General features: G+C 40.3%; 1 protein-coding gene across 4 annotated transcripts in view; it reads left to right on the forward strand.

The window, feature by feature from the left end:
- suco (SUN domain containing ossification factor) overlaps window positions 1-12244 on the forward strand; it is a 95817-nt gene extending 83573 nt beyond the window's left edge. For 3 of the 4 annotated variants that reach the window (XM_067990713.1, XM_067990714.1, XM_067990715.1), the window contains 6 exons: window positions 3830-3917; window positions 4464-4568; window positions 4959-5113; window positions 8333-8424; window positions 10226-10284; window positions 10459-12244. In XM_067990713.1, coding sequence (XP_067846814.1) covers window positions 3830-3917; window positions 4464-4568; window positions 4959-5113; window positions 8333-8424; window positions 10226-10284; window positions 10459-10902 — 943 coding nt within the window. In that variant the 3' untranslated portion in view covers window positions 10903-12244. Of the gene's footprint in view, window positions 1-3829; window positions 3918-4463; window positions 4569-4958; window positions 5114-8332; window positions 8425-8596; window positions 8826-10225; window positions 10285-10458 lie in introns of those variants that run through there. The other variant, XM_067990716.1, reaches the window with a different exon arrangement.
- The last annotated feature ends 1769 nt before the right edge of the window (window positions 12245-14013 follow it).

Consider the following 14013-nt stretch of genomic DNA (forward strand, 5'->3'; position numbering starts at 1 on the left):
TAGCTTGCTTAAATCTGCATTTATATCTTTTGAGGAAAATCAATAACTGGACTTAATTCTCCTTTCTTTCCACCTTCTGGTTATGATCTCTTTCCACCCCCCCACCCCCACTCCCAGCCTTCATATTTGCTATTTCCTGTTGCACTATGCACTATCTTTCATCTATCTACATTAATATTTTGTACATATTCATGGGATGTGGCGCCACTGGCAAGGCTGCATTTATTGCCCATCCCTAGTTGCCCTGAGAAAGTGATGAGCCATTTGCTTGGTGATGGTGCTCCCACGATGGTGTTGAGCAGAGAATTTTAGGATTTTGACCCAGTGACAACACAGAAATGGCAACATATGTCCTCATTCTGATGTTATGTGACTTGGAGGGGAACTTAATGATGATGGTGCCTCCATTATCTTGCTGTTAGGGCTGAGAGATACTGTTGCTACAGTGCATCCTATAGGTAGTACATACTGTAGCCACAGTATACCAGTGGTGGAGGGAATGGATATTGAGTCCAGTAACAGGGGGTGCTGATTAAATGAACTGCTTTTTCATGAATGGTGTTGAGCTTCAAGTGTTGTTGCAGCTGCACCTGTCCAGGTAAGTTTTCCATAAGGCTGCTGACTTGAGCCTTGTGGATGGTGGAGAGGCTTTAAGGAATCAGAAGGTGAGCCACTTACTGCAGAGTGCCCAGTCCTTGCCCTACTTTTTTGTCATGGTGCTGATATGATTGGTCCAGTTAAGTTTCTGGTCAGTGGTGACTGCCAAGATGTTCGTGGGGAACTTAGCAATGGTACTGTTGAAGACCAAAGGGAGGTGGTTGGACTTTCTCTTGTTGGCGATGACCATCACCTGGCATGTGTGTGACATGAATGTTACCACTTGTCAACCCAAGCCGAGATGCTGTTTGAAGTCCTTCTGTATGCAGGCATGGGCTACTTCATTATCTGAGGAGTTGTGAATGGAGCTGAACGCTCTGGAATGGTCAGCAGACAGCTCCACTCCTGACCTTATGATTCGGGGAATATCATTAATGAAGTAGATGAAAATGGTTGGATCAAGGATCCTGCCATAAACTCTTGAAGTGATGTGCTATGATTTTCACAACTATGAAGGCTGTGATGTTTTTCTTTGACATCTGTGACCATTTTCCTGTATGTATGAACTTGGTTTGTATTCCCTTGAGTTTAGAAGGTTGAGAGGTAATCTAATTGAGGTGTTTAAAATGATAAGGGATTCAATAAGGTAGATACAGTGAAACTATTTTCTTTGATGGAGGAAACCAGAACAAGCTATGCCATTTAAGTTTGAAATCAGGAAGCAGTTTTTCGCAGAGTGGTGGAAATATGGAATTCTCTACCCCAAAAGGATGCTGGGAAAATTGATATTTTTTTAAATGATTCAGATCGTTAGATTTTTGTTAGGTAAGGGTATCCAGGGATATGGAGCAAAGGCAGGTAAATGGAGTTGATATACAGATTAGCCATGATCTAATTGAATGATGGAACAGGCTTGAGAGGCTGAATGACCTAATGCTGTTCCTTTGTCGGATATGAATCCAACCACTGGAGGGTTTTGCCCTTGGCCCCCCCCCCCCCCCCCCATTGACATCAGTTTTGCTAGGGCTCCTTGTTGCCATACTCGGTCAAATGTTGCCTTAATACTGAAGACCGATACTCTTTCCTCATTGACGTTCACCCCCTTGATTTCATTTCTGTCTGGATCAAGATTGTGATAAGGCCTGGAGCGAGTGGTTCTGCTGGAACCAGAGATGAGCATTGTTGAGCAGGTTATTCATCACTGTGTTGATGATTGGGAGAAGGCTGATAGCATGGTGGTTGGCCAGGTTAGATTTACCCTGTTTTTTATGAACAGGACTTGACTGGGCAATTGTCCACCTTGTCATTGGATGGCAGTGTCATGGCAGTGCTGGAATTGCTTGGCCAAGTGGTAGCTCATTCTGGTGTGCAGGTCTTCAGCACTACAGCTGGGATATTTTCAGGGTCTATAGCCTTTGCTATGTCCAGTGCAATTAGCCACTTAGTGTCATGTGAAGTGCACCAAATTGACTGGACACTGGTCCCCCACTTGGAATTTTCGTTTTAAACACTTGCAAGCAGCCTTGTATCTTGAACTTGTGTGCTCATCTGCAACTAGAAAAGAAGAACTTGCATTTATATTTCACAATATCAGGATGTCCCAAAACATTACCACCGATGAAGATTTAAAAAAAAAATGTTGTCACTGTTGTAACGTAGGAAACGCAGCAGCCAATGTGCATACTGCAAGGTTTTACAAACAGAAACTAAAATGACCAGATGATCTGTTTCAGGTGTTGGTTGTGGGATAAATATTGGCCAGGACAGAGAACTTCCCTGCTCCTTCTTCAAACCGTGCCATGGGATCTTTTGGGTCCACCTGGGAGAGCAGATGGTGTTTAATGTCCCATCCAACAATGCAGCATTCCCTCACACTGCACTGAAGTGCTGGCCTAGATTATTTGCTCAAGTCACTAGAGTGGGGCTTGAACCCACAACCTTTTGACTCAGAGGTGAGAGTGCTACCACTGAACTAAGGTTGACATAGGGTTGTTTGTGGCAACGTTGCCTCCCAATAGTTACCTGATTGTCCACCACCATTCTTGACTGGATTTCCTAGAACTTTGATTTATTTTGCCTTAGTTGGTCTCTGTTTGTTATTTACCTACCTTTTTATATTTATCATTTGGTCACATAGCAGGGTATTTTTAGCAAATTTATAGTAGATATTATACAAGAACTACTTTTGAGGCCTTGCTTTTCTTAAAGGTATTGCTTATGTGCTCTCCTTTAAGGGTGTTGAATCATTGGGGTACAGTTTCACAGGTTGGCCTCTAGCCCCTTGTCAAGCTGACCGTTATTCACGTGAGCCTGGGCAACGTGTGTTGGCAGAGTATTTGATCGCAGGAGACCTTGCAAGTAAGCCCAATTCTAGAATCCAGTGCCCACATGCATGCTTCAAGTAGCTGCATAATGGCCAGGAGCAGTAAACCTGGCTGGTGAGCTGGCTTCTTCCCCTTTTCCCTGATGTGCTGAGGCCAGTTGCTGCATTTGTGCCACCACCAGGGCTGAGGTCCGCTAACTCCATTCAAAATTTAGGATCAAACCTACGATCTTTCCTGGTTTTTGTGATGCTACTTACTGGATAAACTTGCTGAGCCATTGGGGGAGCGCCCTCTAAATTCTTTACAATTAGTGAGAACATTTTGTGGACTAAGGAAAAAAATCCCATCTGGTACCCTTGCCTTTCATTACCCTTGCCGATAGAACTTTCTCCTTTTATCCAGTCTCATTTCATACACATGCGTCTTCCTGCTTTTTCAGTCTCTTTTTACTCTTGCTCCATCTTCCTGCTGAACCCAAGAATGTTTTCTGGCGGCAGTATTTGATTTTGACATTGGACCTGGCATTTTTCAAAAATAAATTTGTTTCAGTATCAATTTGTGGGGCTAATTATTTCTTGCACTTTTTAAGTGATGCTGAAACTATTAATGACTGGCTCGGGTGTCGGGTTGCTATTTGTGAACTGCAGTAGCTATTGATTAACCAAATTAATGGTAAGTGCTCTTAATAAATGTACTAAATTTTTGGATACTTGTATGACCGGCTTTATGATGCCATCAGCTTCATTGCTGCAACAATCGTGCTGTGTGTATATATACATTTAGCAGGTCAGTGAAGGCCACTGTGCCTCTGAGGTGCATATAATGCAACAACCTTCACAGAAGTACTTTATTCAGACTGTCAAATTGTGCCATTGTATTGTTGAGAGAGGTTATGTTTTGGTTTCTAGGTATCGCAAACAAATGGAAGAAATGCAGAAGGCATTTAACAAGACCATTATAAAACTACAGAACACTTCAAGAATAGCAGAGGAAAAGGTATTTTACTAGTAATACTTCTGAAAGAGGGATATAGGGATCTGCTGATGATTTTGTAAGTAAATGTACAATATGATGTGGTACTGAGCCCTACAGATCAGGAAGGTCCAGTGTTTGATTGCTTGTCTTTCCTGAGTTAGCTGATCTCAGTGCGGTTGACAACTGGGGTGTGTGTTGTTCAGTCAGTTTCAGAATAAAACAAGCCATCAAACTGCATTTCATGAAGGAAGTTGTGATTTCAGTGTTTGAGTATTTACATATTTAAAGACATTATGGGCTGAAAGTAAGCAAGATCTCATTTTTTCCTCCCCATTATCCTCAGGAGAGAAACAGTTCAAAGCTACTATCCTAGAGTTTTAAACATACACAAGTAGAGTTCTGCAGCTTTTAAATGAATCAACTGAATTCAGGAAGGTTTTTTTTAAAAAAATTGCAATTTACAGAGCTTATGTACTATCTTGTATCAAGTTTATATAGATGTCTATTTCAGAAATGTTTTGGAGGGCAATGATTTGTTTGCTGATTGTTCAGATTTTTTAAATACAGGACCAGCGACAAACTGAAACAATTGGTTTACTCCAGGGACAGCTTGCGAATGTGACAGAACTGCTGGGAAATCTATCCGAAACAGTGAAAAAACTGGAGCATGAGGTAACTCATTTCAAATCCCTTACTAATTGCACTTGTGAAATGATATGCATATGGCTGTTTTGATTAAATTGCATTAGTCAATTGTAAACTAAGGGAGCAATCCAATTAAGTGGCTGGGGCAGCAGTTGTATGTAAAGCCCCTCATTCCCTATACTAAGTTACGAAACCTGCTTAAGCATGTGTTGTGCTGGAATAAGCTGCTCCTCGTGCTATCAACAGAATGAAAATGTTTACTTAAAATGTATAACAGCCTTTTCTTGAACCATATACCGTTAGTAATGGCGAGTTTCGCAATTACTTGAGGTAAATTAGAAAGCATTAACTATAGCGTAAATATTCAGCTACTGGTGGTAATTTGGGCTTTTAATACTTCAATGTATTTCCTCCTAGGTTTCTGATCGCCAGAGCTACCTTGTGGTTTCCTTAGCTCTTTGCATAATTCTGGCTGTACTGCTCTGTGTGCAGCGCTGCTGGAACAATCCTCTGTCGCGGGATGTTCACTCACCTGTAGTTCCTAAAAGCAATCACTACCCAAGCCCAAAAAGGTAGATGAAGTTTTTTTTTTAATGTGTTTGTAGTTTGAGACTTAAGTTACAAAAAAATAGTTTGAAGCAGAAGCTGTTACCAGAAAGGGTACCTTTTTTATTTTTAGTAGAAACCTATAGCAAACTCCATCTTAAATGAGATCTATAGGAAACGTGCATACTTGGACAAATATACTGCATTAATTTTAACATGCTGAACAAAGGACTTGAAGTCAATGTTCAAATTCTGAATGCACAACATATTACATTCAGAAACGAGTGTGAGAGGGCTGGAGAATGTATCTTGTCTCATCTAGGCTGATGTTTGCATACACAACCACAACCAATCTCTCTTCTTTCAGTGGGGAAAGTACCTATGAAAACTGCTTTTACAATCTAAAAAATGTCTGATTCAAACTTAAAATCAAATTCATAGATTGCATACATGTGCAGTACATCAAGAAATTGTTGTGCTATAACATTACTGATCAAAATATATTGTAGTTATTTAGGCAGATTTTAGATTATCACCCAAGTCCAAAAGCTACAACTTTAAAAACCTGTTAGTCTGAGAAGTTTTGCACGAAAAGGATTCAGACTAACTATCCTTTAAGTTGTTTTATTTTGGTTTGCTTTAGTAGATATTCCAGTTCAGTGGTTCAAGTAAATAGGTGCTAGAATAAAATGGCAGAGTTGTAATTGTTAAACTCCTTAGCCCCTTTTCTTGAGCCACACACCGGTGTTGACTGATCGAGGGTAGTTAGTCTGTCGCCATGCCTCTGAAATGCTACTCTGAATCAGCCACTAGATTTTATGGAATGCTTTTTGGTTACTTCTGATTTTCCTCCCCACTTCTGGGAAAGTGTCTGGCCTCCATTCACATCTACAGCATGGTTTGAATCATGAATTCAGCAGTATGGAGGAAATGATCCACTCTGATGTAGTATATTAATACTCTACCCTGAAACCGAGGGGGCATAGATTTAAGGTGAGAGGGGAGAGATACAAAAGGGTCCAGAGGGGCAATTTTTTCACTCAAAGGGTGGTGAGTGTCTGGAACGAGCTGCCAGAGGCAGTAGTAGAGGCGGGTACAATTTTGTCTTTTAAAAAGCATTTGGACAGTTACATGGGTAAGATGGGTATAGAGGGATATGGGCCAAGTGCAGGCAATTGGGACTAGCTTAGTGGTATGAACTGGGCGACATGGACATGTTGGGCCGAAGGGCCTGTTTCCATGTTGTAACTTCTATGATTCTATGATTCTATTAACTCCAGCCCTTTTGTTAACTGTAGTAGTTTGAGTACGGTTGCAGATATCTTGCTATTCTAGTTAGTAAGTTTTGTGTTATGAGACTTGTGAAGAATGTTTTAGGCTTGGATGGACTCGAAAGGTGTTAACTCTTCCTGTTCAAGGATGATCCATGCCGCTTAATTGTATACAGTATATTCTCAATAATCCATACTGATTTGAAATGAAATTTCAGTCTGTTGCTCGGTTTTTAACATTCTTAATTTATTCTGTTTAAAACCGATCAAACTGGTTAACAGTACCTATAGTTTCATTCTGTAAGTTTTTGTTTCATACAGAAAAGGGGCAAATGGGATGGTATTGGTGAAAATTCCTATCCCTGTTTTTTCCCTTGTACACCATTCATTGTGTGAAAATGTTTCTGCTGCACTGCATTCTTAGTGCAGTATTTTTCAACAAACGCTGAAAACCTTGTGCTGCATCACAGCTCCATATTTCATTTACTTATGGGGTTATGCTTCAGATCATCATTAAATTACTATGGACAGTTGGCTGCAACACATCCATGAACTGAATTGAATTCCATTTTATTTTTATTTTTAAAAAGTTCAAAAAAAATTAGAGAAGTTTAGAAACTGACAGTTTCTAAAACTGGTAGGGGAAAAAATGATTCTTGTTTTAATTAGTTACCAACCAGTATTTTGTCAGCAAAATTGAAGCCCATGGAATAAAAGGGGCAGTGGCAGCATGGATCCAAAATTAGCTAAGTGATAGGAAACAGAGAGTAGTAGTGGTTGGTTGTTTTTCGGACTGGAGGAAGGTATACAGTGGTGTTCCCCAGGGGTCGGTACTAGGACCACTGCACAATTTCAAAATTTGCAGATGAGACAAAACTTGGAAGTGTAGTAAACAGTGAGGAGGATAGTGATAGACTTCAAGAGGACATAGACAGGCTGGTGGAATGGGCAGACACATAGCAGATGAAATTTAACGCAGAGAAGTGCAAAGTGATACATTTTGGCAGGAATAATGACGCGCGATATAAACTAAATGGTACAATTCTAAAGGGGGTGCTGGAACAGATAGACCTGGGGGTATATGTGCACAAATCTTTGAAGGTGGTAGGACAGGTTGAGAAAGTGGTTAAAAAAGCATATGGGATCCTGAGCTTTATAAATATTATGTTGAACCTTTTATAAAACACTGGTTCGGCCGCAACTGGAATATTGTGTCCAATTTTGGGCACTGCGCTTTAGGAAGGATGTTGAAGGCCTTAGGGTGCAGAAGAGATTTACTGGAATGCTTTCAGGGATGAGGGACTTCAGTTACGTAGATAGACTGGAGAAGCTGGGGTGGTTCTCCTTAGAGCAGAGAAGATTGAGAGGAGATTTAATCGAAGTGTTCAAAATCATGAAGGGTTTAGATATAGTAAATAAGGAGAAACTGTTCCCATTGGCAAAAGGATCAAGAACCAGAGGATACAAATTTAAGATTTGCAAAAGAACCAAAAGCGACATGAGGAAAAACTTTTTTATGCAGCGAGTAGTTATGATCTGGAATCCGCTGCCTGAAAGGGTGATTGAATCTGCTTCCATCATAGCTTTCAAAAAGGAATTGGATAAATGCTTGAAGGTAAAAAAATTTACAGGGCTACGGGGGAATGGGACTAACTGGATTGCGCTTACAAAAAGCCAGCACGGGCTCGATGGGCTGAATGGCCTCCTGTGTTGCAACCATTCTTTGATTCTGATTCTTTTCAGTTTTATCTTAAAAAAATACACTGCTCAAATTTCGTATATGAAAAGTTAATCTACCATTCGGTAGAGTTGAGAATGCAGACGTGGTGACTGATCCTTGCAAATTGGACATCTAAAATTCAAACCTAAATTTTCACTGAAATGGTTTTACAGTCTAAAGCTTGAAGTTAAATGTATTTACATTTAATGAAGGACAGAGATGTAATCTTTATCTGCTCCTTTTCTATTGTGTAGATGTTTTTCTTCCTATGATGACATGAATCTTCACAGACGAACGTCGTTCCCCCTCATTCGTTCAAAGTCTTTTCAGCTGCCTACAACAGAAGGTAGGTATCTAAACAACTACAATATTTTTTTAAGATCAATTTTAAATTGCTTATGAAAACCTACATTGAATTTGAAAACCTGAGCAGTACCTCTATGAAATCTTATGTTTAAATATTACAGATTTACACTATTGGCTTATTTTAATGTTTTTCTTCCCTCGTTATTTGTTAGCACATGATAATCAACGAGAGAAGAGTGTATCACCACCAGAGGAAAGGTTCAGGGGCCAGAGCAATAAATCAGTCAGTGGAGCTATACCATCGGAAGGCAGTACAGTTCAAGGCAACTCAGTGCGAGCAGAATTTTTTCTTTAATTATGGACTGTTGAATAAAAGCTGTACTTCAGAAATTTAACACGTGTGAAAGGATTTTAGTACTAAGAACCATCATTACCATATGTGAGCTATATTTTTCTGTTACAGGGTTGAAGGCAATTTTTTAATAACTTGCTTATTTTGCACCTAGCTGAATTACCAAAGTAATTTAGAATTCAGCTCCCATTTTGGAGTCAGTGAATATACAAGAGGTCTCTCTGAATTGGAAACAAGCCAGTATTATGGTTATGTTACTGGACCAGTAATCCAGAGGCCTGGACTAATAATCCAGAAAAAGAGTTCAAATCCCACCATGGCAGTTTGAGAATTTGAATTCAGTTTAAAATATCTGGAAATAAAAAGCTGGTATCAGTAAAAGTGACCATGAAGCTATCATAAAAACCCAACTGCTTCACTAATGCCCTTTAGGGAAGGAAACTTGCCGTCCTTACCCGATCTGGCCTGTATGTGACTCCAGTCCCATACCAATTACTATTATCATAATTGACTATTATCTGCCCTCTGAAGTGGCCTAGCAAGCTACTCAGTTGTATCAAACTGCTACAAAGAACATGGCTTGCAGCGATTCAAAAAGGCTCACCACCACCTCAGGGCAACTCGGGATGTGCAATAAATGCAGGCTTTGCCAGCGACTCCCACATCCCAAGAATGATTTTTTTTTAAAAAGTGTATTTGGAATTAATTTTGTCTAATTCAAATAGACTAAATTTGGTGGCAGACTCCAAATCCCAAGTGTTCCTGTGGTGATGGATATGCCTTCTTCCTGCTTAGCAATTTTAACTGCTCCTGTTTTAAATTTGTCTCTTCTTCTGACCACTTGGTTGCATGCATTAGAGCATAGGCAAGTTTTTGCTTCCATGATGTGTTTCTCTTTCTCCTCCCAAGAGAGGAGTTCAATTTAAAGTCAGAAAAGATCAAACTATGCAGAAGGAGGCAAGTGTAGTTGACCCTGTTTTTTTCCTGTAGTTGTTCTATCATCTCTTTCCCCCCCCCCCCCAACCAAAATTAATGACTTTGAAATAAGAAAAACATGTCGGTCAGGTTCGTTGAGAAGCAGGATGGAGGGTCATTTAACACGACTTAATTTTTCTCTCCGGGAAGGTTGGAGAGAATTGGTATTTTAAAGTAGGGGATGAGCAGGTGGAATGCTAGAATAACCATATGTGAACTCTGTAAAGAGCAGCTGAATGCTCATTTCTCTCTCTCGATTCTCAAGTCATTTTTGAGTTTATTTTCTAGGAGAAATTAAGTTGTTGCATTAAGTTTTTTCCGGGCAGGAAAACACATTAACTTCCTGTCTTCTAATATGCAGAATGCAAATTTACATAAATATGCTATTGCTACTTACCCACAAATTTCCCCCCCCCCCCCCACCCCCTAATTTATAACTGAGGTAGAGAATGTGAATTTGTGCTTTACCCGTTCCACCAATTGTTAATTTCTTTACCTTCTTCCCTCTTTTTAGTGGGTCCAGATGACTTGTACATTGTAGAACCACTAAAGTTTTTACAAGACAATAAAAAGGTACTGTCATTTACCTTATTATTTTGCTGGCTCAAATTTTAACTGTAGCTTAATACTAGCTAACCAGTGGTTTAGCCTGACTAGCAGATGGTGAGACATGTAACAAGATAATTTTATTTCTCTTTGTAAGCATGCAAAGCATGTAAGTTTTTATTTTGTGTTTTTTTTTAATAGAAAAAACGCTGCAGAACAAAAATTGAGAAGGTTGACACCATAAAACCTACAGAGTCTGTAATCCCCATAGTTAATGGAGGAATAAAATCTTGCAAACCTCTTTCAAATCCAAGTGACTTTTCTAGCACAGGTGTTGTCTACAGTTCTTCACACAAAGGTCCCCCATCTGAAGGGGGTTCAGAGACCTCATCGCAATCAGAGGAGTCCTATTTTTGTGGCATTTCAGCATGCACAAGCCTCTGCAATGGACAACCGCAAAAGACTAAAACCGAAAAGCGATCTTTGAAAAGGAAGAAGTCAAAGGTCACGGATCAAGGGAAGTTCATTAGTAACTTGATACAGACTAAATCGGGATCAATGCCAAGTTTGCATGACATAATAAAAGGAAACAAGGATATTACAGTGGGGGCATTTGGTGTCACAACAGTTTCGGGCCACGTGTGATTGTGATTTATCGACTTTGGATTGGAGCTGCCTCTTACTGTCTCCGTGTTTATGGTTTACAAGGTGCTTTCAGCCTTGCAACGCCTGAACTTCAAACTAATCCGCTGATTCGAGAGTCTGTCTTCAGGGTCTGTTTAAAAAAAAATGCAGGAGAGGGTTGCACTTTTTAGCTGTGTCCCATGGGAAGCAGCATTCTACAGATCAACTCCATATGAATTTTGAAGAAGGGTACATGAGACGGGGAAGAATCTTCCAGCTCTTTTGCAAGGATATGCAGTATAATTAATTGGATTAAGAATCAGCATAATTAACTGAGTACAGGTGGAACAGGGATTAATGCATAATTTCTGCATCGAGCTGTATTCCTATTTCTTGCACCTTTCCATATTTGTGCCTTTGTATATTTATAATGTAGCTGAAAGATGGAGAAGTTCTATCTCCGATTTACCTTGTGTTCAGCTTTTCCTTTTAATTATACGGGGTTTGACAGTGTAACACTAGTGCTGTAGAGATGGTCTGCGCACAGTCACGTGGACTCAAACGCCAAAAAAAATCAAATATAAAAGGTTGTGGGAGGGAAGGTGAGAGGGTTCTAATGAAATGAGTTTTTTTTGCAAATCAACTTTAAATGCAGTCCATTGTACGTGAGCCGACTATTTCAAAATTGGCTACAGAGTGCAGATGTGTATGCTTTTCACCTGGTACTTTCACATCCTGGTACAGTGTTTTTATTTTTGAGGCATGTGTACTAGAAAGGTAATGTGTGAGAGTGAGTTTTTTTTCGGATGTATATATTTGTGTGCGAGTGAGTGAGTGTTTGAGGGGAGTATTCTTTAATGGGGAAACATACATGAGATGTCAAATCGTTAACTTATAGTTCCGTGTGCACTTTCACTTTTTTTTTATTCCATTGCCTTTTGCTGAATTGAAGTTTGTCATAGTTTGTAATGTAACTAATTTAATGCTGGATTTCATGCATCCCCCCCCTCCCCCCCCACACATTGAGTTTTGACTCTGGTGGTGGTAATCTTACCCAGCTGATCTGCACACTAGCCAGTCGCAGCACTTGAGGACCGTTTGTTGTGGGCCTTTGTGAAAGGGTCCAAATTTAAGTAACCCGTTATTTATATATGTTTTTAAAACTTGTCTTTTGAGTGCTATGCACAACACTGTGGAACACAAGCATAATGTGACTGCAGAGCTGTAGTGCCATTAGAAAACTGTGAATTTCTAAATAAAACTGAACACTTTACTGTCTTTGCTCAGTTAACATGATGAGTTAAATTCCTTTTTGCCCCTCCTTTTTTTATTAGATCCAGAAACTAATAAAGAATTAAATATTTGTATGTTTTTGTTCAATTATGAAATCAAACAAAGGGTGCATGCACCATGTTTTGTGGGTGATTATCCTTTTTTTCTTATCATTGCTAATGTTGTATTCTCAACCTCTTGCGCTTTTGCCTAAGTGGCTGATACGAACTTTAATATACTAGTGATATCGCACAGCTTTGCTTGCAGATTTGAAAAGTACACAAAAGTTTAGTACTCTGGACTGAAAGACCTTCCCCGTTGCTTGTCTTGTAATGGGTTCCCCTTTCCTCTGTTTGATGTTGGACTGCCACACTTGATTCCATTCCTGTAATTAATTACACTTTGTAGCCCAGTCCTTCTCTCGCTGACTGACATGGCAATTGTGAGACCAAGGACCTTTTTTAAAAAAAAAATAATATAAATGCACTCTTTTCCCTTTCTTGCCTCCGACCCTAGAAGTAGAATTTCATTCGGTCCTGTTGCCTGTTCTGTCTTTTTTTCTGTCTTTTTTTCTCTTTCTCTCCTTTTTCTCTTTCTCTTCTTTCTCTCTCTCTCTCTCTCTCTCTCTCTCTCTCTCTCTCGCGTGCGCGCTCTTTCTCCCTCTTTCTTTTTTTTTCTCTCGCTCTTTCCCCACCGCAGCAGATGAGCTGAGGCAGTGGCTGAGACGGACAAAGTTACAGAGGTGGAAGTAGGTGATCTTGGTGATGGGTCGGAAGCTCATCTCGGGGTCAGATAGGACGCCAAGGTTGCGAACGGTCTGGTTCAGCCTCAGACTGGCCAGGGAGAGGGATGGAGTCAGTGGCTAGGAAACGGAGTTTGTGACGGACTGAAGACAATGGCTTCAGTCTTCCCAATATTTAGTTGGAACTTTCTGATCATCTAGTACTGGATGTCTGACCAGCAGCGTGACAAATCAGAGGCATTGGAGGGGTCGAGAGAGAGGTAGTGGTGAGGTAGCGCTGGATGTCGTCAGTCTGCACGTGGAACATGACGTGTTTTTGGATGACGTTGCCGAGGAGCAGCATGTAGATGAGAAATAGGAGGGGGGGGGCCAAGGATAGATCCTTGGGGGACTCGAGGTAACAGTGGGACGAGAAGCCATTGCAGTTGCAGATGACGAGAAACTGGTAAGTAGAATCATAGAATTGTTACAGCACAGAAGGAGGCCATTCAGCCCATCGTGTCTGTGCTGGCTGTTTGCAACAGCTATCTAGTTAGTCCCATTTCCCCGCTCTTTCCCTGCAGCCCTGCAAATTTTTTCTTTTCAAATATTTATCCAATTCTTTTTTGAAAGCCGTGATTGAACCTGCATCCACCACCCTTTCAGGCTGCACATTCCAGATCATAACTACTTGCTGCATTTTAAAAAAAAAAGGTTTTTCCTTATGTCGCCTTTGGTTCTTTTACCAATCACCTTAAATCTGCATCCTCTGGTTCTCAACCCTTCTGCCAATGGGAATAGTTTCTCTTTTTACTTTATCTAAACCTGTCATGATTTTGAACAGTTCTACCCATAAGTAATAGTATATCGGAATGAAACTTCAGTTGGCCGAAGTCTTGGGAATATTGTCCTGCACTGCATAAAATGTACAGCACAGAAACAGGCCATTCGACCCAGTTGGGTCCATGCCGGTGTTTATGCTCCACACGTGCCTCCTCCAACCCTCTTCATCTAACCCCATCAGCATAACCTTTCTCCTTCGTGTTTATTTAGCTTCCCCTCAAATGCATCCTAGATCCTTTTATAAGACATATGTCTTGTATATTGCCAAACAGCATCATATGCAGTTTTCCCATCAA

This window comes from Heptranchias perlo, chromosome 9 (genome assembly GCF_035084215.1).
Source record: "Heptranchias perlo isolate sHepPer1 chromosome 9, sHepPer1.hap1, whole genome shotgun sequence".
Lineage (NCBI taxonomy): Eukaryota > Metazoa > Chordata > Chondrichthyes > Hexanchiformes > Hexanchidae > Heptranchias > Heptranchias perlo.